Below are 27,790 nucleotides of genomic sequence, written 5' to 3' on the forward strand. Positions count from 1 at the left end.
GCCTTTTGAGGTAAATAACGGAAGTCTGAATTGATTTAGGCTTTCAGGTCGTATTTGTTGGTCTTTATGTCTCAGACTGTGGAGTTGGTATATATGGGTTTGAATCCAACATTTACTATTAAAATGTATTCTACTTGAAAAATTCACTTAGCTTTTCTAAAATTTAACTTTTTTTCTATATAAAATGGAGAAAAAAATGCCTGCCTCATATGCTGTTGCAGGGATTAAATGAGATAAAGCACCTCCAAACACAGCTTAGCAGCACAAAATGATTGCTAGCTATTGTAAGCCAATAGCTACAAGTAACCCTTTGCAAAAAGAAGCAGTGCATCCCATGCTATAAGCTCTGATCCTTTAGGAGCTAAGAAGTTTGTGCAAGAGGTCTGAGAACCTATTTTTTCACCAAATATAGGTATTTTTATTCACTGTTTATTCTTTCTTTTGCTTTCTTATAAATAAAATATAAATTGCATTTAAAAGCATTATGGTTTCCATAACAATTTCATATCATCATTTATAAGTTCAAGCAACTGACCCCAGTATTTATAGTTACAACTTATTGAAGTGTGATAAAACTTTTTTTTTTTTTTTTAATTTTTTATTGGATTATAGGTTTTGGGGTACATGAGCAGAGCATGCAAGACAGTTGCGTAGGAACACACATGGCAGTGTGCTTTGCTTTTCTTCTCCCCTTCACCCACATTTGGCATTTCTCCCCAGGCTATCCCTCCCCACCTCCCCCTCCCACTGGCCCTCCCCTTTTCCCCCCAATAGACCCCACTGTTTAGTACTCCCCTTTCTGTGTCCATGTGTTCTCATTTTTCATCACCCACCTATGAGTGAGAATATGCGGTGTTTCATTTTCTGTTCTTGTGTCAGTTTGCTGAGGATGATGTTCTCCAGATTCATCCATGTCCCTACAAACGACACGAACTCATCATTTCTGATTGCTGCATAATATTCCATGGTGTATATGTGCCACATTTTTCCAATCCAGTCTATTATCAATGGGCATTTGGGTTGATTCCAGGTTTTTGCTATTGTAAACAGTGCTGCAATGAACATTCGTGTACATGTGTCCTTATAGTAGAACGATTTATAGTCTTTTGGATATATACCCAGTAATGGGATTGCTGGGTCAAATGGAATTTCTATTTCTAAGGCCTTGAGGAATCGCCACACTGTCTTCCACAATGGTTGAACTAATTTACACTCCCACCAACAGTGTAAAAGTGTTCCTTTTTCTCCATATCCTCTCCAGCATCTGTTGTCTCCAGATTTTTTAATGATCGCCATTCTAACTGGCGTGAGATGGTATCTCAATGTGGTTTTGATTTGCAACTCTCTGATGACCAGTGATGATGAGCAATTTTTCATATGATTGTTGGCCTCATATATGTCTTCTTTCGTAAAGTATCTGTTCATATCCTTTGCCCACTTTTGAATGGGCTTGTTTGTTTTTTTCCTGTAAATCTGTTTGAGTTCTTTGTAAATTCTGGATATCAGCCCTTTGTCAGATAGGTAGACTGCAAAAATTTTTTCCCATTCTGTTGGTTGCCGATCCACTCTAGTGACTGTTTCTTTTGCCGTGCAGAAGCTGTGGAGTTTCATTAGGTCCCATTTGTCTATTTTGGCTTTTGTTGCCAATGCTTTTGGTGTTTTGTTCATGAAGTCCTTGCCTACTCCTATGTCCTGGATGGTTTTGCCTAGATTTCCTTCTAGGGTTTTTATGGTGCCAGGTCTTATGTTTAAGTCTTTAATCCATCTGGAGTTAATTTTCGTGTAAGGTGTCAGGAAGGGGTCCAGTTTCTGCTTTCTGCACGTGGCTAGCCAGTTTTCCCAACACCATTTGTTAAACATGGAATCCTTTCCCCATTGTTTGTTTTTGTCGGGTTTATCAAAGATTGTATAGTTGTATGTATGTTGTATTGCCTCCGGTGCCTCTGTTTTGTTCCATTGGTCTATATCTCTGTTTTGGTACCAGTACCATGCTGTTTTGATTACTGTAGCCTTGTAGTATAGTTTGAAATCCGGTAGTGTGATGCCCCCCGCTGTGTTCTTTTTGCTTAGAATTGACTTGGCTATGCGGGCTCTCTTTTGGTTCCATATGAAGTTCATGGTGGTTTTTTCCAGTTCTGTGAAGAAAGTCAATGGTAGCTTGATGGGGATAGCGTTGATTCTGTAAATTACTTTGGGCAGTATAGCCATTTTCACGATGTTAATTCTTCCTAACCATGAACATGGAATGTTTCTCCATCTGTTTGTGTCCTCTCTGATTTCATTGAGCAGTGGTTTGTAGTTCTCCTTGAAGAGGTCCCTTACGTTCCTTGTGAGTTGTATTCCAAGGTATTTTATTCTTTTTGTAGCAATTGCGAATGGCAGTTCGCTCTTGATTTGGCTTTCTTTAAGTCTGTTATTGGTGTAGACGAATGCTTGTGATTTTTGCACATTGATTTTATATCCTGAGACTTTGCTGAAGTTGCTTATCAGTTTCAGGAGTTTTTGGGCTGAGGCAATGGGGTCTTCTAGGTATACTATCATGTCGTCTGCAAATAGAGACAATTTGGCTTCCACCTTTCCTATTTGAATACCCTTTATTTCTTTTTCTTGCCTGATTGCTCTGGCTAGAACTTCTAGTCCTATATTGAATAGGAGTGGTGAGAGAGGGCATCCTTGTCTAGTGCCAGATTTTAAAGGGAATGCTTCCAGTTTTTGCCCATTCAGTATGATATTGGCTGTTGGTTTGTCATAAATAGCTTTTATTACTTTGAGATACGTTCCATCGATACCGAGTTTATTGAGGGTTTTTAGCATAAAGGGCTGTTGAATTTTGTCAAAGGCCTTCTCTGCGTCAATTGAGATAATCATGTGGTTTTTGTTTTTGGTTCTGTTTATGTGGTGAATTACGTTGATAGACTTGCGTATGTTGAACCAGCCTTGCATCCCTGGGATGAATCCTACTTGATCATGATGAATAAGTTTTTTGATTTGCTGTTGCAATCGGCTTGCCAATATTTTATTGAAGATTTTTGCATCTATGTTCATCATGGATATTGGCCTGAAGTTTTCTTTTCTCGTTGGGTCTCTGCCGGGTTTTGGTATCAGGATGATGTTGGTCTCATAAAATGATTTGGGAAGGATTCCCTCTTTTTGGATTGTTTGAAATAGTTTTAGAAGAAATGGTACCAGCTCCTCCTTGTGTGTCTGGTAGAATTCGGCTGTGAACCCGTCTGGACCTGGGCTTTTTTTGTGTGGTAGGCTCTTAATTGCTGCCTCAACTTCAGACCTTGTTATTGGTCTATTCATAGTTTCAGCTTCCTCCTGGTTTAGGCTTGGGAGGACACAGGAGTCCAGGAATTTATCCATTTCTTCCAGGTTTACTAGTTTATGTGCATAGAGTTGTTTGTAATATTCTCTGATGATGGTTTGAATTTCTGTGGAATCTGTGGTGATATCCCCTTTATCATTTTTTATTGCATCTATTTGGTTGTTCTCTCTTTTCTTTTTAATCAATCTGGCTAGTGGTCTGTCTATTTTGTTGATCTTTTCAAAAAGCCAGCTCTTGGATTTATTGATTTTTTGAAGGGTTTTTCGTGTCTCAATCTCCTTCAGCTCAGCTCTGATCTTAGTTATTTCTTGTCTTCTGCTGGGATTTCAGTTTTTTTGATCTTGCTCCTCTAGCTCTTTCAATTTTGAGGATAGGGTGTCAATTTTGGATCTCTCCATTCTCCTCATATGGGCACTTATTGCTATATACTTTCCTCTAGAGACTGCTTTAAAAGTGTCCCAGAGGTTCTGGCACGTTGTGTCTTCATTCTCATTGGTTTCGAAGAACTTCTTTATTTCTGCCTTCATTTCATTGTTTACCCTGTCAACATTCAAGAGCCAGTTGTTCAGTTTCCATGAAGCTGTGCGGTTCTGGGTCGGTTTCTGAATTCTGAGTTCTAACTTGATTGCACTATGGTCTGAGAGGCTGTTTGTTATGATTTCAGTTGTTTTGCATTTGTTGAGCAGTGCTTTACTTCCAATTATGTGGTCAGTTTTAGAGTAGGTGTGATGTGGTGCTGAGAAGAATGTGTATTCTGTGGATTTGGGGTGGAGAGTTCTGTAAATGTCTATCAGGTTTGCTTGCTCCAGGTCTGAGTTCAAGCCCTGGATATCCTTGTTGATTTTCTGTCTGGTTGATCTGTCTAGTATTGACAGTGGAGTGTTAAAGTCTCCCACTATTATTGTGTGGGAGTCTAAGTCCTTTTGTAAGACATTAAGAACTTGCCTTATGTATCTGGGTGCTCCTGCATTGGGTCCATATATGTTTAGGATCATTAGCTCTTCTTGTTGTATTGATCCTTTTACCATTATGTAATGGCCTTCTTTGTCTCTTTTGATCTTTGTTGCTTTAAAGTCTATTTTATCAGAGATGAGAATTGCAACTCCTGCTTTTTTTTGCTTTCCATTAGCTTGGTAAATCTTCCTCCATCCCTTTATTTTGAGCCTTTGTGTATCATTGCATGTGAGATGGGTTTCCTGGATACAGCACACTGATGGGTTTTGGATTTTTATCCAATTTGCCAGTCTGTGTCTTTTGATTGGTGCATTTAGTCCATTTACATTTAGGGTTAGTATTGTTATGTGTGAATTTGATACTGCCATTTTGATGCTAAGTGGCTGTTTTGCCTGTTAGTTGTTGTAGATTCTTCATTATGTTGAAGCTCTTTAGCATTCAGTGTGATTTTGGAATGGCTGGTACTGGTTGATCCTTTCTATGTGTAGTGCCTCTTTCAGGAGCTCTTGTAAAGCAGGCCTGGTGGTGACAAAATCTCTGAGTACTTGCTTGTTCGCAAAGGATTTTATTTTTCCTTCACTTCTGAAGCTCAGTTTGGCTGGATATGAAATTCTGGGTTGAAAGTTCTTTTCTTTAAGAATGTTGAATATTGGCCCCCACTCTCTTCTGGCTTGTAGTGTTTCTGCCGAGAGATCTGCTGTGAGTCTGATGGGCTTCCCTTTGTGGGTGACCCGACCTTTTTCTCTGGCTGCCCTTAGTATTCTCTCCTTTATTTCAACCCTGTTGAATCTGATGGTTATGTGCCTTGGGGTTGCTCTTCTTGCGGAATATCTTTGTGGTGTTCTCTGTATTTCCTGCAATTGAGTGTTGGCCTGTCTTGCTAGGTGGGGGAAATTTTCCTGGATGATGTCCTGAAGAGTATTTTCCAGCTTGGATTCATTCTCTTCGTCCCCTTCTGGTACACCTATCAAACGTAGGTTAGGTCTTTTCACATAGTCCAACATTTCTTGGAGACATTGTTCATTTCTTTTTGTGCTTTTTTCTCTGATCTTGGTTTCTCATTTTATTTCATTGAGTTGGTCTTCGACTTCAGATATTCTTTCTTCTGCTTGGTCAATTCGGCTATTGAAACTTACTTGTGTTTGCTTCGCGAAGTTCTCATATTGTGTTTTTCAGCTCCTTTAATTCATTCATATTCCTCTCTAAGTTATCCATTCTTGTCATCATTTCCTCGAATCTTTTTTCAAATCTTTTTTCAAGGTTCTTAGTTTCTTTGCATTGATTTAATACATGATCTTTTAGCTCACAAAAGTTTCTCATTATCCATCTTCTGAAGTCTAATTCCGTCATTTCGTCACAGTCATTCTCCGTCCAGCTTTGTTCCCTTGCTGGTGAAGAGTTTTGGTCCTTTCTAGGAGGCGAGGTGTTCTGGTTTCGGGTGTTTTCCTCCTTTTTGCGCTGGTTTCTTCCCATCTTTGTGGATTTGTCTGCTGGTCGTTTGCGTAGTTGCTGACTTTTCGATTGGGTCTCTGAGTGGACACCCGGAATGTTGATGATGAAGTATTTCTGTTGCTTGGTTTTCCTTCTACCAGTCTAGCCCCTTTGCTGTACGACTGCTGAGGTCTGCTCCAGACCCTGCTTGTCTGGGGTGCACCTCTAGCAGCTGTGGCACAGCGAGGGATGCTACCAGTTTCTTTTTCTGCTATCTTTGTCCCAGGATGATGCCTGCCTAATGTCAGTCTTTTGGATATAGAGGGGTCAGGGAGCTGCTTGAGGAGACAGTTTGTACTTTATAGGGGCTTAATTGCTGAGCTGTGAGCTCTGTTGTTCATTCAGGGCTGTTAGGCTGCTATGTTTGATTCTGCTGCAACAGAGCTCATTAAAAAACCCTTTTTTTTTTTTTCTCAAATGCTCTGTGTTGAGGGGTTTGGGCTTTGTTTTTGGATGTTCGATGAGGTGTCCTGCCCAGCTAGAAGGCAGACTAGCCACTGTTTGGCTGCCGAGGCGCCGCCCTGCTGTTGTGTGATTCGCCCTGTTCCTGCAGGCTCTGCTGTGGTCTCCGCCACGCCCTGCGGTGGAGTCTCTTCATTGTAGCGTGTTGCCTCAGCAACGGCAGGCTGCGTCAGCAGTGGGCATGTATCTCAGTAGGGACGGGTTGCCTCGGCAACGGCTGGCTGCGTCAGCAGTGGGCGTGTATCTCAATTGGGGCGGGTTGCCTCAGTAATGGTGGACGCCCCTCCCCCACAGAGCGTCTCGGACCGTCTGCTCGGGATAGTTTGAAATCGCGGTTTTGTTCGTCCCACTGGGTATCCCAAACGATCTGTCCCTGCAATCCCCTGGGCTGGGCTACTGTCCAAGTCTCGTTCAGTCTGAAGTCCAGCCCTCTCAAGTCTCAGGTTGGCGGTTCAACAGGGCACCTGGACAAGTGCGCCCTGTGGGGATTGCTGGGTAGGGCCGGCCGCCGCCGCTCCGGCTGCCGGCTTCACCAGGCAGACCTACTGCCTGGCGTCCCGTGTCTTTTTATACTTGGGAGTTTCCCCGTTCTGTGGGCAACAAAAATCAGTCTGTAAATGCAGCTCTGACTCACCGTTTGCGGATTCAACACGAGCTCCAATCTTGGGTTGTTCTTACAGCGCCATCTTGAGTCCTCCCCGATAAAACTTTTAGATGTCCTGGATCTTTTTGATTTGCCTTCCCACTTTCATTCCCTCCTCCATCCTGTCCTCTACCTAGGTGATGACTAATGGTAGCACCATCTATTGGATCTGTTTTCCTCTGCTTTCTAATGGGTCCATCTAGTAGGAGCAATGATAGGAAACTGGCAGGAGGAAGGAGAGTGAGCTCAGGGTCCAAACTCCATGTACTTCCTTCTGCGGGATGGCCGTGGTTGCCATTCTGAAGCAGAGGTCTCAGTTCCTGTCAGGTGGCCTCTCCTGAAGCTTCCTCTGTCTCCCTTTTATTCCAGTTTTTGGCAGTGGAGCACCTCACCTTAGGATGCTGTCTTCAGGGGACTAAATTGTCCATTGTGGTACTCTTCCACTGAAAATAGTTCCCTGATTAAATTCTCCACAAATTTTCCGAATTTTTCTCCCTACTATTTCAGCCTTGACAGATATTCAAAAAGGGCTATCATTCTAGAAAACTTTGTAACTACTGCCTTATATTTCAGAGGGAGGTATCTATCTATATCTAATCTATATCTATATATCTATCTATATCTAGACATCTTTGCTCTCCTAGCACATCTCCACAGAAGGGAGGCTTCTTTTCCTAGGTTGTGTGAGTTTCTCACCTGGTTCATTAAGAAAAGCAAAGGTTTCTATTTTTATGTTTTGCCTATTATACCAATCTACAGTTAAAATTTTACATTGGAAGATTATAGATTTTTAACATTTCAAATATCTGAATTGGTCTTTTGGCTTTTGTTTGCAATATCACCACTTGTATCTAAGTAAATGAAAATAACTTTTTTTTTACATGTATAATTTGGTTTTGTGTAGTTTTTTTTTTTCTTAATTTGGACATTCAGAAATGTTTACAGAATCTTGTGAATTTTCATGATTTCAAAAGGTTGATCTTTGAAAATGCTAATGTCTTTGAGGATTATGTAAAAAACAACATATCAGAACACGAACAGAATTTAAATATGTTTGGTCCAATTAAAGGTGTTAATCCCAGGATGTAACTTGTCTTAAGCCAAAACTTCGAGTATGTGAGTTCCCCTGGAAACTGCAATACTAGCAGTAATTTGAAGCTTGCATAATAAACTCATCAACTTGTTTCTTTACTTTTTCTTCTCATAGACACAGCCAAGAGAAAAAGATGATGATTAGAGTCCCTTCTATCAGTGTCATCTTTACCAGTCATTAATGCCATTCAGTTAAGCTGCCTCCTGAGGATTCTTTGGTGAAGCCCCTTTTATGATCCATTTGAAATTTTCCTGAACTAACAATACCTTGCGAGATAACTCGGGATTAATTAAAGTTGTTATAGCTGCTGAACTTCAGGTGAACCTGTGTAGGGTTGTTACCTTGTGAACCTCCTCTGGAATCTCTACTGAGGATGATATAATTATTCCATTTAAGCATCTGCCAGATTCTATTTTATAATCTCACAAATTTTATGTTCATCTATGTTATAGTAAATTAAAGACCATTTTCTCTAAATATTTTTATCTTAATTCTTCTAAGTCACATGCATTCTACTGTTTTATTTTCATGATTCAAAATCAGTATTTCTTCTGATTTAGACTGTAACAATGCTAAAATAATACTAAGATTGTTTGTAAATGCTGGATGATTATTATAAATATATATTTCTCTTTATTTTACTGCTTTGGAAACATTTTCCTCTAGCAATCCAAATCTTACATTTCAAAGTCCATCAAAAAAGCCACAGGTTGAAAAGAAAGAGAATTCTACACTGATTCTTGTAGAAAAATAACTTTCTCCACTCCTAATTCCCAAACTTGCTCTCTTGTTATTTGACTTATATTTGTTTAAGTATTTATGTGTATATGTGTGTTTGTATTTTTAGGAGGAAATATTAAAATGTATTTAAAACATTAAAAATAAGAATTGTTACTAAATGGGTAGTACATTATCTGACAGATACAATAATATAATAAGTGCTTCTTTAACTGAACCACTAATCTTACTTTCTGCTGGTGTATTTGGACCAAAACAAATAATCTAAGGAGACCAGAGAATATGGCCAGTTAAAAGCAGCTACAGTCCACGGTACTCAAAAGAGAGGAATGAAAGCAGTGAATGAATTCAGCACCTTCACTGATATATACAGATTCTCACATTGGGACTAACTATGCAAACAACTCAACCCATGGAAAATGAAGAAAAGCAGTGTGGGATGATGGCTGGGATGATGGCAGTACAGAGCCCAAGAAACCCCCACCTCTAGCAAAGGAAGTGTTGAGTGATTGTGCAACCCCACCGGAGCAACCAGCTTCTCCCATGGATGTTTGCAACTAGTGGATCAGGAGATCCTCTTGTGAGCTCATGCAACCAGACCCATGGGTGTGAAACACAGAGCTGTGTGGAGTCTTGGCAAAGCAGCCACTCAGATACACCCAGAGATGCAGCAGTTGTTTTTGTTGTTGTTGTTTTTGAGACAGAGTCTCCCTTTATTGTCAGGCTGGAGTGCAGTAGTGCAATCCCGGCTTACTGCAACTTCCATTTTCCAGTTTCAAGGAATTCTGTGAGACCCAGGAGTTTGATATACTCCAGCCCTAGGATCCCTGGCAAGGCAGGGATCCATCAGTACACATCCTTAGAAAGGGGGCTGGATCCAGGAAACTGAGCAGCAGCATTCTGCAAACACCACTTCTACAGCCCCTCACAAGTTAAGACCCACTGGCTTGGAATTCCAGCCAGCCAATGGCAAGAGGCTGGAGTTGGCCTGAATCAGAACCAAGCTGCTGGGGGGAGTGGTAGCCTCCCTCTCAGTAGTTTGGTAGACTTAGCTGCTCCAGCTTGTGGATTTGGAGAATACAAACAGTCTAGATGAGGAAGGGTTACCCACAATGCAGCACAGCTACCTTACTAGATTGTGGACAGACTATTTCTTTAAGCAGGACCCTGATTCATTCCTCTTCACTAGGCGGGATCTCCCTGTGGAGGCTTCAGCCACTGCAGCAAGGGTTCTCTAGAGATCTGATCTCTCCTTAGGATGGAAATCCCCGGGAAGGGCAGCTGCCATCTCTGTAGTTCAGTAGACTCTGCTGTTCCAGCCTGCCAGCTTTGGAGAATACAAACTGATTGGACAAGGAAGAGTCCTTGTCCTCAGCACATTTTGTTGAGCTAAAGGAGCAAGCTGTAAACCAATTTCAAAGAACCTAAGAATTATAGGAAAACAATTACAGAAGCTGATAGGCAGAATAGCCACTTCGGAGATGAACATTACTGACCTGATGAAGCTGAAAAACCCAATACCAGAACTTCACAATGCAGTCAAAAGTATAAATAGCAGAACAGATCGATTGGATGAAAGAATCTCAGAGCTTGAAGACTACCTTTTGAAACAAGAGAGGCATACAAGACCAGAGAAAAAAGAACAAAAAAGACTGAACAAAACCTCTGAGAAATAAGTGATTATTTAAAGAGAGCAAACCTATGACTGATGGGGGTACATGAAAGCGAGGGAGAATGGAACCAAGCTGGAAAACTATGATATTATCCAGAAGAACTTCCCCAACCTAGCAACACAGGCCAACATTCAAATATAGGAAATGTAGAGAACCCCAATAAGATACTCCATGAGAAGCTCAACCCCAAGACACATAATCATCAGATTTTCCAAGGTTGAAGTGAAAGAAAAAGAATTTAAAGGCAGCCAGAGAGAAAGGGCAGGTCACCTGCAAAGCCACGCCTATCAGACTAATGGAGAACCTCTTAGTGGAAACCCTATAAGCCTGAAGAGATCAGGGACCAATATTCAACATTGTTAAAGAAAAGAACTTCCAACCCAGAATTTCACACCTGGTCAAACTAAGCTTCATAAGTGATGGGGAAATAATATCCTTTCCAACAAGGAAATGTGGAGGGAATTTGTCACCACCAGGTCTGCATTGCAAGAGCTCCTAAAAATACACTAAATATGGAAAGAAAAAACCATTATGAGCCACTGCAAAAACACACTGAAGTACAGACCAGTGACACTATGAAGCAACCATGTGAACAAATCTGCAAAATAATCAGCTAGCATAATGATGACAGGATAAATTCATGTATAACAATACTAACTTTAAATGTAAATGGATGAATTGTCCCAACTAAAAGACACAGAATGGCAAGCAGGATAAACAGCCAAGACCCATTAGTATGCTGTCTTAGAGAGACCCATTTCACGTGCAGAGACACACATGGGCTCAAAATAAAGGGATGGAGGCAAAGAAATGGAAAACAGAAAAAAATGGGTTATAATCCTAGTTTCTGACAAAATAGACTTTAACCAACAAAAATAAAAACTGACAAAGAAAGGCATTACATAATAGTAAAGGGTTCAACTCAACAAGAAGCGCTAACTATCATAAATATATATGCACCCAATACAGTAGCATCCAGATTCATCATGCAAATTGTTAGAGACCTACAAGGAGACTTAGGACTACCACACAATAGTAGTGGGAGACATTAACATTGAACTGACAATACTAGACAGATCATCAAAACAGAAAATAAACAAAGATATTTAGGAACTCAACTCTGTATCAAGTTGACTTAGTAGATACAGACAGAACTCTCCACCCCAAAACAAAATAATATACATTCTTCTCATTGTGACATGACAGTTATTCTCAAATTGAGCACATGATCAGAAATAAAACATTCCTCAGCAGGTGCAAAAGAATGGAAATCCTAACCGTGTCTCAGAGCACACTGCAATCAAACTTGATCTCAAAATTAAGAAATTCCCTAAAAATCACATAACTATATGGAAAATGAACAACTGATCCTGAATGACTTTTGGGTAAATAAGGTAGAAATCAAGAAGTTTTTGGAAACGAATAAGAACAAAGAGACAATGTACCAGAATCTCTGGGACACAGCTAAAGCACTGTTAAATGGGAAATTTATAGTACTAAATGCCCATTGTAAAAAGCTAGAAAGATCTCAAGTCAACAGTCTAAAATTTCAACTAAAAGAATTAGAGAACCAACAGCAAACCAACCCCAAAGCTAGTAGGAGACAGGAATAACCAAGGCAAAAGTGGAACTGATAGAAACAGAGACATGAAAAGCCCTTCAGAAAATCAGTGAATCCAGGAGCTGGTTTTTTGAAACAACTAATAAAATAGACTGCAGCTACACTAATAAAGAAGAAGAAACAATCAAATGAACACAATCAGAAATGATAAGGGGGATATCACCACTGACCCCACAGAACTACAAACTCACAGCCAATATCATACTGTGATGGAGGGAGGGAGGGCATCAAGAAGAAAAGCTAATGGATGCTGGGCTTTATATCTAGGTGATGGTATGATCTGTTCAGCAAACCACCATGGCACTTGTTTACTTGTGTAATACACCTGAACATCCTGCACATGTACCCCTGAATTTAAAATAAAAGTTGAAGAAAAAAAGATACTTAGCCACAAAGATATGAATCACATATCTGTTTAGAGTTATGAAAAACTGAAAATGAACAGTTAACTGTACTAGAATGATTAAATTGTGATCCAATCATACAATGAAACAATCTACAACCATTAAAGATTATGTTGTAGACATGCATTTATTAACATAGAAAGATGTTCTTATGCGCTTGAGAGTTAAATTTCCAAACAGTTTGCAATATATGATTTCAAATATGGGCAGATGTATTAACACACATGAAAGATAGATAAAAAGATGATACATTGATAAATATATTCACAATGCTATTTTTGGGTGACTTTATCTCCTTTTTTTACTATATATATACATATATATATATGCATATATATATATTTTAACTTTTAAGTTCAGGGGTACAAGTGCAGGTTTGTTATTAAGTTAGTGCAGCCATTGTGGAAAGACAATGTAGTGATTCCTCAAAGACCTAAAGCATAGATACCATTCTACCCAGAAATCCAATTACTGGGCATATACCCAAAGGAATATAAATCATTCTATTATAAAGACACATGCACATGTATGTTCACTGCAGCACTAGTCACAATAGCAAAGACATGGCATCAACCTAAATGCCCATCACTGATAGGCTGGATAAAGAAAATGCCCATCATACACACACATGCACACACACACACACACACACACTATGGAATACTATGAAGTCATAAAAAAGAAGAAGATCATGTCTTTGTAGGGGCATGGATGAGGCTGGAAGCCATTATCCTTAGCAAACTAACATAGAAACAGAAAACAAAATACCACACATTCCCACTTGTAAGTGGGAGCTAAATGATGAGAACATATGGGCACACAGAGGGGAGCAACACACACTGGGGCCTTTTGGGCTTCGGGAGGAGGGAGAGGATCAGGAAAGATAACTGACAATACAAGGCTTAATACCTGAGTAATGAAGTAATCTGTACAACAACCTCCATGATACATACATGTTTCATTTCACTTGGGCAAATACCAAAGAGAAGAAATGCCAGTCATATGGTAATTGTAGGTCAACTTTATAAGCAACTGCCTAATTGTTTTCTAAACTGGTTTACAGTTTTACATCCCTATCAGCAGTATATGAGGGTTGCAGTTGCTCTACATCCTCACTAACATCTGATAATTCAATCTGGTTAATGTTAGCCATTCTACAATCTGTGTACTAGTATCTAATTGTGGTTTTAATTTCAATTTTCCTACTGAATAATGATGTTGAACATATTTTTTGACTCTTATTTGCAATTTGTATATCTTATTTGGTGAAATGTTTGCTCCAGTTTTTTGCCCATTTTTAAAAGTCAGTTTATTTTTTCTATTCTAAAGTTTTAGTTGTTTTTGCATATTTTGGATCCAATCAAAGATATACAAAGATATTCTTTAGAAATATGTTTTGCTAATATGGATTCACAGTTTGTGGCTTGCCGTTTTATTAAATAACCGTGTCTTTTAGAGAACAAAATTTAATTTTGATCAAATCTAATTGACTTAAAAAAGAAGTAATCTAAAGGCAGGCATTAAACCTTATCTAAAAGTGTTCTAGTGTGTATCCATTCCTATTAGAAATTGGCATATTTAAAAAATTCTTTATCACAGAGTTTCTGAAAAAGTATTTCACTCAATGCATTTACTCATTTTTCATTTATTTATTCAATGAATCTTTATTGAGAACCTCTAGTGTGCCAGAAACTATACTAGTATTGAGGATATAATTTTGACCAAAATAGGCATTTTATCATTATTGTAATATAGAGCATTAATATCACTGCAACTAATTTCATCACCTACTTTCTTTGTCCCTCTGATTTAATAGTAAAGTATCAGAGAAGCACATAAATATTATGTCAGTAAATGTGATTTATGTAATTCTTAACTTTGTACTCTTTCAAGAATGAGGCTCTTATTTTGTATCCCCATAGTGTAGAAAAATATGCTCGACATTCGTGTACTCAACAATTATCCCTTCAATTCACACCCCATGAAAGACCTCATACCTGGTATTGTGAAGGACAAGAGGCTGTATTAGAAAAGGATTTTGAACAAATAGCAAAAATGATAAGGGACATATGTATAATTAATCCCAATGTAAGGCAGATAAATAAATGCTATAGAAAAGTAAATATGTGATGCTACTGGAATTCAGGGCAGTAACAGATGATTCCCCCAAATATAATAAAGATAAGACTTTTTAGAAGAGTTGGCTTTTGAGCTGGGGCTGGAAGGATGGGAAGAATTTAGTTATAAAAATTGAGTAGATAGGAAAGGAGCCAGGGAAGGCAGCAGAAGTGTTTAGAAAATGTCCCTTTACATATAAATTATTTTAAAGCAAATTTGATTATAAAATTATTGTTTATATCCATTACTTTATGTATATAGGTGTATGTTCAATAATTCCAATATTCACTTTTTAAATATTAAAAGCTAAATTATCTTAATCCTATATTTTTCTTTTCTTTTCTTAGGGTCATTTAAGCCCATTTAAATCTGATCAGAAGAGAAAGTCCCTCATTTTCACAAAATTATTCCAAATTTTCTCCTATTTAAATGTAGCTCTACAGAGCTCCATCAAGGAATTATTTTAGTCTCTTCTAATTGTGTTTGTAGTGTGTGGTCACTACACTTTCTATCAAGGGTTTCTGAAACATTATGGAACTTTGTTATCAACAATTTCATGTGCTAATGTATAATGATAAACTAACAATTTGATTGAAAATATTAGCAGATGGTCTAAATATGCAGCCAATTTGCAAACAATACTCTGTTCAGTATCTGTAATGTGATGCAAAACTTACCCAAAGCCTAAATAACTGTGCTGTTTTCCAATATACAATTGGGACAATTAAGATATTGCCCCAGAAACTCTTGGCTCATGATGGCTTCTCTATTTAACCTATTACAAATTAACTAATTACTCAGTGTCAATGATGGCCATTTCCATAGTGATAACTTAAGTCATGCTTAGCTTTAAGGGTATCAATTCACAGTCATCTTTTTTCTAATGGCCTACAGTATTCTCTCTAAATAAAATTTCCCTTCAATTCTTTTACTGTGCTGTCACCCAGGCCATGGAAAATCCAAATTTTTGCAATACATGTAGATTTCTTCTAATCTATAATGACCTTAAAGTTGTTTTTGCCACTTCTCTTCACTCAAATATTATTTAAGTCCTAAAGGAGGCTTATTAAGTCTCCTTGGGTGCCAATAAAGTTGGTCAATAAATGATGAATGCTATAATGATTTTATAACAATAAGATCCATTGGCTTCTGTCAGTCACATAAATGGAAGACTCACTTAACTATCACATAGACCTCCTGTATTTTCCTATGTCACTTTTTATATAAAAAAATAACTTGAATGATTGAGTTTTCTAAAAATACATTTGTTTTACACCAATTTTATTCATATTAACAAAAAATAAAAACCAGACTCAAAAGGTTACCTTATTGTTTTGCTTCTACTTACAAGCCATTCTAGAGAAGGTAAAACTATGTTAGTGAAAAACAGATGGTTGGTTTCCAGGGCCTGAGGACGAGGGAGAAGTTGACTACAAAGGGGCATGAAGAAGCATTTCTGGATGATGAAAATGCTCTATATCTTAATTTTGGTGGTCATTACACAGTAGTTTTCATCTGCCAAATGTATACAGCTGTATTCTAAATGGGTAAATCTTATTATATATAAATAAAATTTCAATAAATCTGATTTTAAAGAAGTAAAAAATAATTTATATCACAAATTTTGGGTCAATCTATAGAGATATATTCAACAATCAATAAAAGATCTATCAAAGAAGCAAAGGAATTCTTGATTCCCTAAGACATTTCAAGAATTTCCCTCTTTCCAGAGTAACAAGGACATTTCATTACCTTTTACAAATAAATAAGACATTTTAGGAAAAAAAGCCAAATTGAACAAGCACCTTACTTTTATTATCGTCTTTTAAAAAAAATTCTAAAAATAACATTATTTAGTTAAATACAAGCTTATTTGATGAGTTGATTGGTTCCCATAATCATCCAGTCTCGGAATAACACACTATTTCATTGTTTGCAGTTGCAAGATCATTATACTTTACCTCTCACAGGCTGGTAAGCAACTTAATAATTCAGAGTGATAATGGAGAACAAACACTACTAGAAATTCTCACATGATATAACTGACATTCAGATTCAAGAAACAAAATGGATTAGAGATAATCCTGAGAAGGATGCTTTAGACAGCAAATGCCTTACCTTTGTGTTTGGGTCGCATAGCTGTTATCATAAGCCTCATAGGTTTGGTCATCATATTCACCCCCGTAGCCATCATCATAAGCCTGAGACACAAAATGGTTGAACCTTTTAGAAATTAATTTGATTAACTTTGTTCTGATTTTGGTTAGCACAATTTTATACAATGTGATCTTGGTTTAATTTTTATGTTTGGTAAGTATCCATGTATCAAATTTTACTAGATTAACAATTCTCATATAACCTTAAATATTTCATTGATGAGGTATTAATGTTTATTAATTAAACTCAGCAAATCATTAAAGCAGCAATACATACTCTAAGGCTTATTTAGCATTTTCATCAATAATAATGACTATTTAAGAAATTCAAGCTTGGAGTCCCTGGGCAAGTTGGTCAAACAGGAACAGCTCTGCTGTGCAGCTCCCAGCAAGATCGATGAAGGAAGTGGGTGATTTACACATTTACAACTGAGGTACCTGGTTCATCTCACCGGGACTGGTTGAACAGTGAGTGCAGCCCAAGGAGGGTGGTCCAAAGCAGGGTGGGATGTTGCCTCACCTGAGAAGCACAAGGGTCCAGGGAACTCCCTCTCCTAGCCAAGGAAAGTAATTAGAGACAATTTCCTGCACTCCAGCCTAGATACTGCATTTTTCACATTGTCTTCACAACTCACAGACCAGGAGCTTCCCTCTAGTACATACACAACCACCAGGGCTCTGGGTTTCTAGCACAAAACTGGGTGGCAGTATGAACAAACCAAGCTAGCTGCAGTTTTTTTTTTTATACCCCCATGGCAAATGGAACACCAGCGAGACAGAACTCTTCACTCCCATTGAAAAAATGCTGAAGCCAGGGAGCCAAGTGGTCTGGCTTGGCAGGCCCCTCCTCCACTGAGACCAGCAAGTTAAGCTCTACTGGCTTGAAATTCTTGCAGCCAGCACAGCAGTCTGAGCTCGACCTGGGACCTTTGCGCTTGGTTGGGGGAGAAGTGTCTGCTATATCTGAGGTTGGAGTAGGTGGTTTCAACCCCACAGTGTAAGCAAAGCTGCTGGGAAAACTCACTGGGCAGAGCCCAACACAGCCCAGAAGCTGCAGGCACTGTCTCATTAGATGTCCTTGCTGGGCAGGTCATTTCTGAAAAAAGGCAGCAGCCTATCAGGGACTTATAAACAAAGCCCCCACCTTCCTGGGATGGAACACCTAGGAAAAGGGACTGTGGTGGGTACAGCTTCAGTAGACCTAAACGTCCCTGCCTGGCAGCTCTGAAGAGAGCAGGAGATTTTCCAACACTGCGTTTGAGTCCTGATAAGGGACAGACTGCCTCCTCAAGTCACTTCCTGACCCCTGTATATCCTGACTGGAAGTTAGCTCCCAGTAGGGGCTGACAGACCCACATACAGGAGAGCTCTGACTGGCATCTGGAAGATACTCCTGTGGGACGAAGCCAGCAGAGGAAGGAACAGGCCGCAATATTTGCTGTTATGCAGACTCCACCAGTGATAACTGGGCAAGCAGGGTCTATAGTAGACCTCCATCAAACTCCAGTAGACCTGAAGCAGAGTGGCCTATTAGAAGGAAAGGTAACAAACAGAAAGAAATAGTTTCAACATAAACAAAAAGGATGAACACTCAGAGACCTTATCCAAAGTTCACTGACCTCAAAGAGCAAAGGAAGATAAATCCACGAAGATGGGAAGAAACCAGCACAAAAAGGCTGGAAACTCCAAAAATCAGAACACCTCTTCTTCTTTAAGGGATCACAGCTCCTCACCAGCAAGGGAACGAAACTAGGTGGAAAATGAGTTTGATGAACTAACAGAAGCAGGCTTCAGAAGGTGGATAAAACAAACTCCTCCAAGCTAAAGGAGCATGTTCTAAACCAATGCAAGGAAGTTAAGAACCTTGAAAAAAAGTTAGATGAATTGCTAACTAGAATAACCAGTTTAGAGAAGAACATAAATGACCTGATGGAGCTTAAAAACACAGCAAGACAAATTTGTGAAGTATATACAAGTTTTAATACCTGAACCAATCAAGAGGAAGAAAGGATATCAGAAGTTGAAGATCAACTGAATGAAATAAAGAAGACAAGATTAGAGACAAAAAAGTGAAAAGAAATGAAACAGACTCCAAGAAATATGGGATTATGTTAAGAGACCAAATCTATGTTTGATTGGTATACCTGAAAGTGAAGGGGAGAATGAAACCACGTTAGAAACATTCTTCAGGATTTTATCCAGGAGAACTTCACCCACCTAGAAAGGCAGGGCAACATTCAAATTAAGGAAGAACAGAGAACCACAAAGATACTACTTGAGAAGAGCAACCCCAAGATACATAATTATCAGATTCACCAAGGTTGAAATGAAGGAAAAAATGCTAAGGGCAGCCAGAGAGAAAGGTCAGGATACCCACAAAGGGAAGGCCATCAGACTCACAGCAGATCTCTCTGCAGAAACCCTACAAGCCAGAAGAGAGTGGGAACCAATATTCAACATACTTAAAGAAAAGTATTTTCAACCCAGAATTTCATATGCAGCCAAACTAAGTTTCATAAGCAAAGGAGAAATATAATTCTTTATAGACAAACAAGTGTTGAGAGATTTTGTCCCCATAGGCCTGTCTTACAAGAGTTCCTGAAAGAAGCACCAAACATGGAAAGGAACAACTGGTTCAGCTACTACAAAAACATACCAAACTGTAAATACCATCAATGCTAGGAAGAAACTGCATAAACTAATGGGCAAAATAATGCCAGCTAGCATCATAATGGCAGGATCAAATTCACACATAACAATATTAACCTTAAATGTAAATGGGCTAAATGCCCCAATTAAAAGACACAGACTGGCAAATGGATAACGAGTCAAGACCCATCAGCATGCTATATTCAGGAGACCCATCTCACATGCAAAGACACATATAGTCTCAAAGTAAAGAGATGGAGGAAGATTTACCAAACAAATGGAAAGCAAAAACAAGCAGGGGTTGCAATCCTAGTCTCTGATAAAACAGACTTTAAACAATAAAAGATCAAAAGAGACAAGAAAATGGTACATTTACATTATGACAACATAATGGTAAAGGGATCAATGCAACAAGAAGGGCTAACTTTCCTAAATATATATGCACCCAATGCAAGAGCATGCAGATTTATAGAGCAAGTTCTTAGAGAATTACAAAAAGACTTAGACTTCCACACAATAATAGTAGGGGACTTTAACCCTACTGTCAATATCAGATCAACAAAACAGAAAACTAACAAGGATAAACAGGACTTGAACTCATGTCTAGACCAAGCAGACCTAAAAGACATCTACAGAACCCTCCACCCCAAATCCACAGAATATACATTCCTCTCAGCACCACACTGCCCTTATTCTAATACTGACCACATAATTGGAAGTAAAACACTCCTCAGCAAATGCAAAGGATGGAAATCATACCAAGCAGTCTCTCAGAACACAGTGTAACAAATTAGAACACACTGTTAAGAGACACACTCAAAGCCGCACAACTACATGGAAACTGAGCAACCTGCTCCTGAATGACAACTGGATAAACAACAAAATGAAGGCAGAAATAAAGATGTTGTTTGAAATCAATGACAACAAAGACATAATATACCAAGAATCTCTGAGACACATTTAAAGCAGTGTGTAGAGGGAAATTTATAACACTAAATGCCCAAAGGAGAAAGCAGGAGAGATCTAAAACTGACACCCTAATGTCACAATTAAAATAACTAGAGAAGAACAACAAACTAATTCTAAAACCAGCAGAAGATGAGAAATAACTAACTTCGGAACAGGACTAGATATAGATACACAAAAAAAAAACCTTCAAAAAAATCAATGAATCCAAAAGCTGTTTTTTTGAAAAGATCACCAAAATAGATAGAACACTAGCCAGACTAATAAAGAAGAAAAGAGAGAAGAATCAAATAGATTCAGTAAAAAAAATGATAAAGGCAATATCACCTCCAATCCCATAGAAATACAAACTACCTTCAGAGAATACTATGAAGACCTTTATGCAAATAAAACAGAAAATCTAGAAGAAATGGATAAATTCCTGGACATTTAAAACCTTCTAAGACTAAACAAGGAAGAAGTTGCACAGACCAATAACAAGGTCTGAAAATGAAGCAGCAATTAATAGCCTATGAATCAAAAATGTTCAGGACCAGATGGTTTCACAGCTGAATTCTACCAAAGGTACAAAGAGGAACTGGTACCATTCCTTCTGAAACTATTCCAAACAATAGAAAAAGAGGGGACCCTCCGTAACTCATTTTATGAGGCCAACATCATCCTGATACTAAAACCTGGCCAAGACATAACTAAATAAGAACATTTCAGGCTAATAGCCCTGATGGACATCAATGCGAAAATCCTCAATAAAACAGTGGCAAACTGAATTCGACAGCACATCCAGAAGCTTATCCATTATGATCAAGTCAGCTTCATTCCTGGAATGCAAGGCTGTTGATCTTCAACCATCTGATTTTCAACAAACCTGACAAAAACAAGTAATGGGAAAATGATTCCCTGTTTAACACATGGTATTGGGAAAACTGGTTAGCTATATGCAGAAAGCTGAAACTGGATTCCTTCCTTACACCTTATACAAAAATTAACTCAAGATGGATTAAAGATTTAAATGTAATATATAAAACCATAAAAACTCTAGAAGAAAACCTAGGCAATACCATCCAAGACATAGGCATGAGCAAAGATTTCATGCCTCAAACACTAAAAGCAATGACAACAAAAGCCAAAATAGACAAATGGGATCTAAGTAAACTAAAGAGCTTCTGCATAGCAAAAGATACTATCATCAGAGTGAAAAGGCAACTTACAGAATGGGAGAGAATTTTTGAAATCTACCAATCTGTCAAAGGGCTTATATTCAGAATCTCCAAAGAACTTAAGCAAATTTACAAAAAACAAAAAACAAACAAACCAAAAAAAAAAACCCATCAAAAAGTGGAAGAAGATATAAACAGACACTTCTCAAAAGAAGACATTTATGCAGCCAGCGAATATATGGAAAAAAAACCTCATTATAAATGGTCATTATAGAATTGCAAATCAAAATCACATTGAGATACCATCTCATGCCAGTTAGAATGGCTATCATTTAAAAATCTGGAGACAACAGATGCTGGAGAGGATGTGGAGAAATAGGAACACTTTTACACCATTGGTGGGAGTGTAAATTGATTCAGTCATTGTGGAAGACAGTGTGGTGATTCCTCAAGGATCTAGAACTAGAAATACCATTTGACCCAGCAATCCTATTACTGGGTATATACACAAAGAAATATAGATCATTCTCTTATAAAGACACATATACACGTATGTGTATTGCAGCACCGTTCACAATAGCGAAGACTTGGAATCAACCCAAATGCCCATCAATGATAGAATAAAGAAAATGTAGCACATATACACTGTGGAATACAATGCAGCATAAAAAAGGATTATTTAATGTCCTTTGCAGTGACATGGATGAAGCTGGAAACCATCATTCTCAGTAAAGTAGCACAAGAACAGAAAACCAAACATGCATGTTCTCACTCATAAATTGGAGTTGAACAATGAGAACACATGGACACAGAGGGGAACATCACACACCAGGACCTGTTGGGGGTGGGGGGCTAGGGGAAGGATAACAGGAGGAATACCTAATGTAGATGATAGGGTGATAGATGCAGCCAACCACCATGGCACATGTATACCTATATAACAAACCTGCATGTTCCGCACATGTACCCCCGAACTTAAAGTACAATAAAAAATATAGAAATTCAAAATAAGTTTTTCTATTTGGGTAGATAAGAACAACTGTGATTACTTAATGGAGTGCTAACGTGTTTGTTACTACTCCACTGGGAGTTTTCTTCTCCTTTTAATAATCACAATTAAGATAGAAATTATAAGGTGCATGACTCTTAAATTGTGGTTAACTTTTGGTAAAAATTATGGATTCATTACTGATTAAATAAATAAAAGCAAAGTGAAAAGAATGAGTGAAATAAAGACTTTGTGACCAGGCTTGGTGGCTCACACCTGTAATCCCAGCCCTTTGGGAGGCCAAGGTAGGTGGACCACCTAAGGTTGGGAGTTTGAGTCCTGCCTGGCCAACACAGAGAAACCCCATCTCTACGAAGAAATAAAAATAAAATTAGCTTGTCATATTGGTGTGTGCCTGAAATCCTAGCTACTTAGGAGGTTGAGGCAGGAGAATCACTTGAACCTGGGAGGTGGATGTTGCAGTGAGCTGAGATCACACCATTGCACTCCAGCCTGGTGACTAGAGCAGAACTCTTGTCTTACCAAAAAAAAAAAAAAAAAAAAAAAAAGAAAAGAAAAGAAAAACACTTTGTGTACTTTATATAATTTTTAAATCTCATAAGTAAAATAATGTGTAATGAGATTTATTACTTGAGTAAATTACAGAAACAAAGCTAACACAGACTTGTCGCAGCAGCATGTGCAAATAAGCTAGTGATTATACACTCTAGTTATCAATCACCTTGAATGATTTAGTTTTGTTTATCTTTGTGGCCATTAATTTTAAACAGAAGTCATCCATCTCGATTATTCCCTACTTCTGGAAAAATCTTCAGGTTTTTGTTCCTGGTGCTGGCGGCTCTCTTTCCGTGGAATAAACTTCCACCCCACTCTACCAATTCATAACTTCTTTTCAGTCTAGAGGTTTACACATCTCTCTTTATTTTGTTCAAGAGTTACAATAGAAAATACCTACATGTGCACTCTTTAACATTAATCTTGACTAACACATTTAAGCCCATTTAATGAAAAGACTAATATATTTATTAACTTAAGGAACTTTAAAAATATTGTATTTATTTATTTTCATGTGGTTTAACTTATGTCATGCTATTATTTACATATAAAGTTTTCTAAATCGAACTTCCATTTCTTGTATTTCATTATATTTTTGTTCCGCAGTATGAAATAGTTTCTCCATTTGATCCTTGGATACTCTAATTAGTTCCTATAGATTCTAAAGCTAATTTTAATGTTCTAAAGCTAATTTTAGTAATTATAAAATAATTACATGCAGATTATTTACAAATAGTAAAAATAAGCTTATGTTCCCAAAACAGTAGTTCCTTGTCTTGTTCTCCTTTAACCTTCAGCACTCTTTTAGTATTTTCATCTATTATTTTATAATTTATTTTTGTGTTATTAAGTAATATAGCTAAGTTATTGTTGTTTGATTTATAAATGTTGTCATTTTCTATTGGCTGGCCATTCAGGTTGTTACATTTACTTCTATTATTTCCCTTTATACCTATCTTTCCAATACAGTTTCATCATAATTTTTATTAGCCAATATCAATATTAATAATATATAATTAGTATTCTCTTAAAACATAAATTAATTCTGTTTTTATTCTCATACACCTTTTCCTTTCTCCCAAAGTTAATAATTGTTCATTCATCTTATTATTTTCTTGGTTTTCCAAATATTTAGAAACGCCTTCATCAACTGTCTCAATGGCCGTATTAAACTAGCAGTAATATTTCTAAGATTCAGAGACATCAACTCATTCATAATGTTTTTGTGTGTAACATGGAGACTGTCTCCTGAAGAACTGTGTCATTGTGCTTTGGTTCACACTAATGAATTTCTAGGCCTGAAGACCAAGGTGATTTCCTAAGGCCTCTTTCACTGTTATTCGTAATTAATTCCCTTTGGCCAGATTCCATCTTTTCCTTGCTTTTATTTCTTGCCAAAACATCTCTTTCAATAACCTCTATTAAGAGATAGAAAAATATTTTGATTCTCTCTTGCTTAGCCTTACACTATACCCCCTACTCACTGCAGTTTTTCTATTCTTTTGGTGATAAATTTTAATTATACAAAAGTTGGAATAAGAGGTCAGTGGAAACTCATCTACCCTTCACCTAGATTCAACAATTACTGACATTTAGTCTGATTTGTGTTATCTTATATATACATCTTTTAAGAAACTGTTTGCAAATTAGTACCAGAAACATGATATTTTATCCCTAAATACTTCGGCTTCTCTCTTTTGAGTGTAGGGACATTCTTCTACATAAATATATTATTACTCCTTAAAAATCGCAAGTATTTCACAATACTGTGAAGTCCCTAGTCAAATTTCTACAATCATCCCAAGCATTTATGAATGTTGCAGCTATTTTAATCTTGCATGATCTTTTTTAAAAATCAGAATTCAATAAAGAATTTTGAATTGCATTCAATGATTATATCTGTTTAGTGTTTTTAGAGCTAGCATTTCTCCAACCTTTTATTGCTTTCCTTAATGTTAACTTTTTCAAGTAGTTCAAACCAACTGTTTTGTATGTCATGCTACATTCTGAATTTGTCTGATTATTCTCATAATTATATTCAGATTTAATGTTTTTGAAAGAATATTACATATGTGATATTGTATTGGACATTTATGTTACTGGAAAATTTTAAATTGTTGTCTCATACTTAATTGGTTGGGTAGAGAATTTGAGGCTGAAAAAATGACTTTCAATCAGAATTGTGAGAGCTTTAGTCCAATGTTGTTTACTATTCCATGTTAAAATTGAGAATTCCTCTTACTTACACGTGACCTAGATCTGTTTTGTCTCTTTTTTATTTCTTCTGTATGCTTTTACAATTTTTATCTCTGGCGTTCTGAAATTTCAGAATGCAATGCCTTTGTGTGTGTGTGTTTCTTTTCCATTCATTGTGTTGGGTACTCAATGAGCTCTTTCAATCTAGAGGCTTATATTCTTCAGATGTGGAAAATGTTTCTCTACTTCTTTCTTTCTCTCTCTTTTTTTTTTTTTTTTTAGAACCCTTACTAGTGAGATTGAATCTTCTGGGTTGACACAGTAAATTTACCTTTTTGTCCTATATGATATCACTTATTCTTTTTACTTTACTTAATGGGAGAATTCTGTAAGTTTATCTTGTAACTCTTCTATGAAATATTTAATTTCAATTACACACACACACAATATACATACACACACACACTAACAGCTGTTAGGATATGGAGTGGATGTTTTGTGTTCTCGGGTATAGTTTAAGCATCCTATTCTTAGCCCAAGTTCTCATCTCCTTTTTGATGGGAGAATGGTTAATATAATAATAGGAACTTCCTTGAGCTGCTAGAGTCAGGACAGTCCAGCACTGTCTTGAGGATCCACCTGGTCAGTAATGAGGACATCCATAGGTGCTCCAAGGGATGCAAACTTCTTTTTAGGAATTGGAGTTTTGACCCTTCACCAAGATTATAGAAATATGGCTTCACGCACCTTCATTTCTTTTTCAGGGCTCAAGATATCTAGCTTCCAACAGGAGGCAAGGAAGTTTTAATTTGTTTGTTTTGCTACACTTTATTTTTGTGTTTCTGTTTCTGAGCAGGGAGGTAGAAGACCCAGGAATATAAGTAGGTACTTGTCTTCAGGGTTCCCGAGCCCCTGAAATCCCTGTTTCCTCCATTTCCATTTGTTGACATGCTACCAATTCCTTAAGGCCATTTTACACGCTATCATCTTTAGAAATCTTAGCCTCTTTCTACCAACCATATATCGACCCTTAGTCCTCTGAATTCCAAAAGCCTGTTTTCTCTCATTGTTCTGAAAACATCTAAACATATACTGTATTTATTTTTCTGTAATTTTTTTCTCTCTATTTAGAATTTAAGCTTCTGAAAAGCAAGGATTATATTATAGTTTATAACGTTTTTGATGTATTGTAGCACTTAGCATAGTGTATTCCATAGAGTAGTCATTTAATAAATAACACTGAATTGTTAAATTAGCCAAAGAAGACTATTCTTATCCACTGTAGAAATGTATTAACACAAATTAATCAACACTAAAAGATAAATGTTTCAAGTGATAAATATATAGAGCTATTGTCTCTATTAATGAAGAATATCCTTACAATTTAGTGTAGGAAGGTTATTTCATTTTACTCCCTCACTTACCCTTTTACTTCTTTAAGTGTTACATGGAAAATCCACAGAGTAGATGAAAATCTTTCCTGTTAACCTAAAATTTCATAAAACATATAGTGCAATGATTCTCACATAACTGTACTTACTGTAAAATGGACAGTAAATTAGGATATTTTTCTAATCCTTGATGTATTTTTAAAACCATCTTTTGATTAAGAAATATGTATACACATAAATATTTGTAAATATGTATGTATATGTGTAAATGTTTGTAAACGTATATTACTACAAAACAGTAAACTATCATTAGACCACAGTCACAAAATGAAAGCATCACAATGTTTAAGATGCCAACATTTGCATTCTAAAATTTAAAAACAAACCTTAAGTTATTCATTGGTATATCCTTTTTGCATAAATCAGATCGTTTTCCTAATGCTAGCACTAAGGAAGTAGCAGGTGGATTTCTCAACAAGTGGGAAGAAAGCAAGAGTGTTCTAGCATCTAGGGCGTCAACAGCAGAGCCATAAAAGGCACGGAGTCTCACTTTATTCTGTATGCATTCAAATCCTGAATCCTAATAAGATTCACAGATGCGGAAACTCATAAGGCTTAGGGAAGAGTAAAGGTAGAACATGAAATGTTTTGCATAATACAGTTTTTATTAAGACCAAGAAAATTCTAGAAAAAAAGAGAAACACAGTTCTATGAAACCATATTTATGTGGTTTTCTTAAGGCAACCAAAAATATGCATTGTGTTGATGATGGTCTAAGATAAATCATTAAAATAGACATGCTCCCTAAAAAGTCAGTCAGTATCTGCATGAGATTAAAGTTCAAAATGAATACTTAACTAAGAAATCAAAACATAAAAGATAAAAAATTCTGAATATGAAACTTTTTCCATGTTTGCTTTATTGTTTTCACTCTTTGAAGAAATTACTATATTATTATGTCCTGGCTTATTAGTATATCTCTAACTAAAAAATACTACTTTACAGTACTTATCAGAGTCTCAAAGTAGAATTTGCTCAAGTACAAAGAGCATACTTGAGGTCTTCAGTAAAAGAAAACTTTCTAAATACACTAACAATTTACCTTTACTTTCTTCTAGCAGTGGACAGATGATTTGGTATCTCCCACAAAAAAGAAAATACTCAAGGAGTTATGATTCATTTCTCT

The 27,790-nt window shown here is 37.1% G+C and overlaps 1 protein-coding gene and 1 long non-coding RNA gene across 15 annotated transcripts in view; one reads left to right on the plus strand and one right to left on the minus strand.

Annotated features, from left to right (window-relative positions):
* Positions 1-27,790, plus strand: part of LOC103792483 (uncharacterized) — a 576,568-nt gene that overhangs the window by 437,728 nt on the left and 111,050 nt on the right. The gene's annotated exons all lie outside the window — the stretch shown is intronic.
* KHDRBS2 (KH RNA binding domain containing, signal transduction associated 2) overlaps positions 1-27,790 on the minus strand; it is a 656,950-nt gene that overhangs the window by 89,654 nt on the left and 539,506 nt on the right. For all 14 annotated transcript variants that reach the window (XR_013534311.1, XR_013534313.1, XR_013534310.1 and 11 more), the window contains exon 7: positions 16,644-16,726. Coding sequence is in view for 2 of the 14 variants with exons in the window: in XM_078369472.1 (XP_078225598.1) it covers positions 16,644-16,726 (83 nt within the window). In the remaining 12 variants the exon portion in view is untranslated. The remainder of the gene's footprint in view (positions 1-16,643; positions 16,727-27,790) is intronic.

Source organism: Callithrix jacchus, chromosome 4 (assembly GCF_049354715.1).
Source record: "Callithrix jacchus isolate 240 chromosome 4, calJac240_pri, whole genome shotgun sequence".
NCBI classification, from domain to species: Eukaryota; Metazoa; Chordata; class Mammalia; order Primates; family Cebidae; genus Callithrix; species Callithrix jacchus.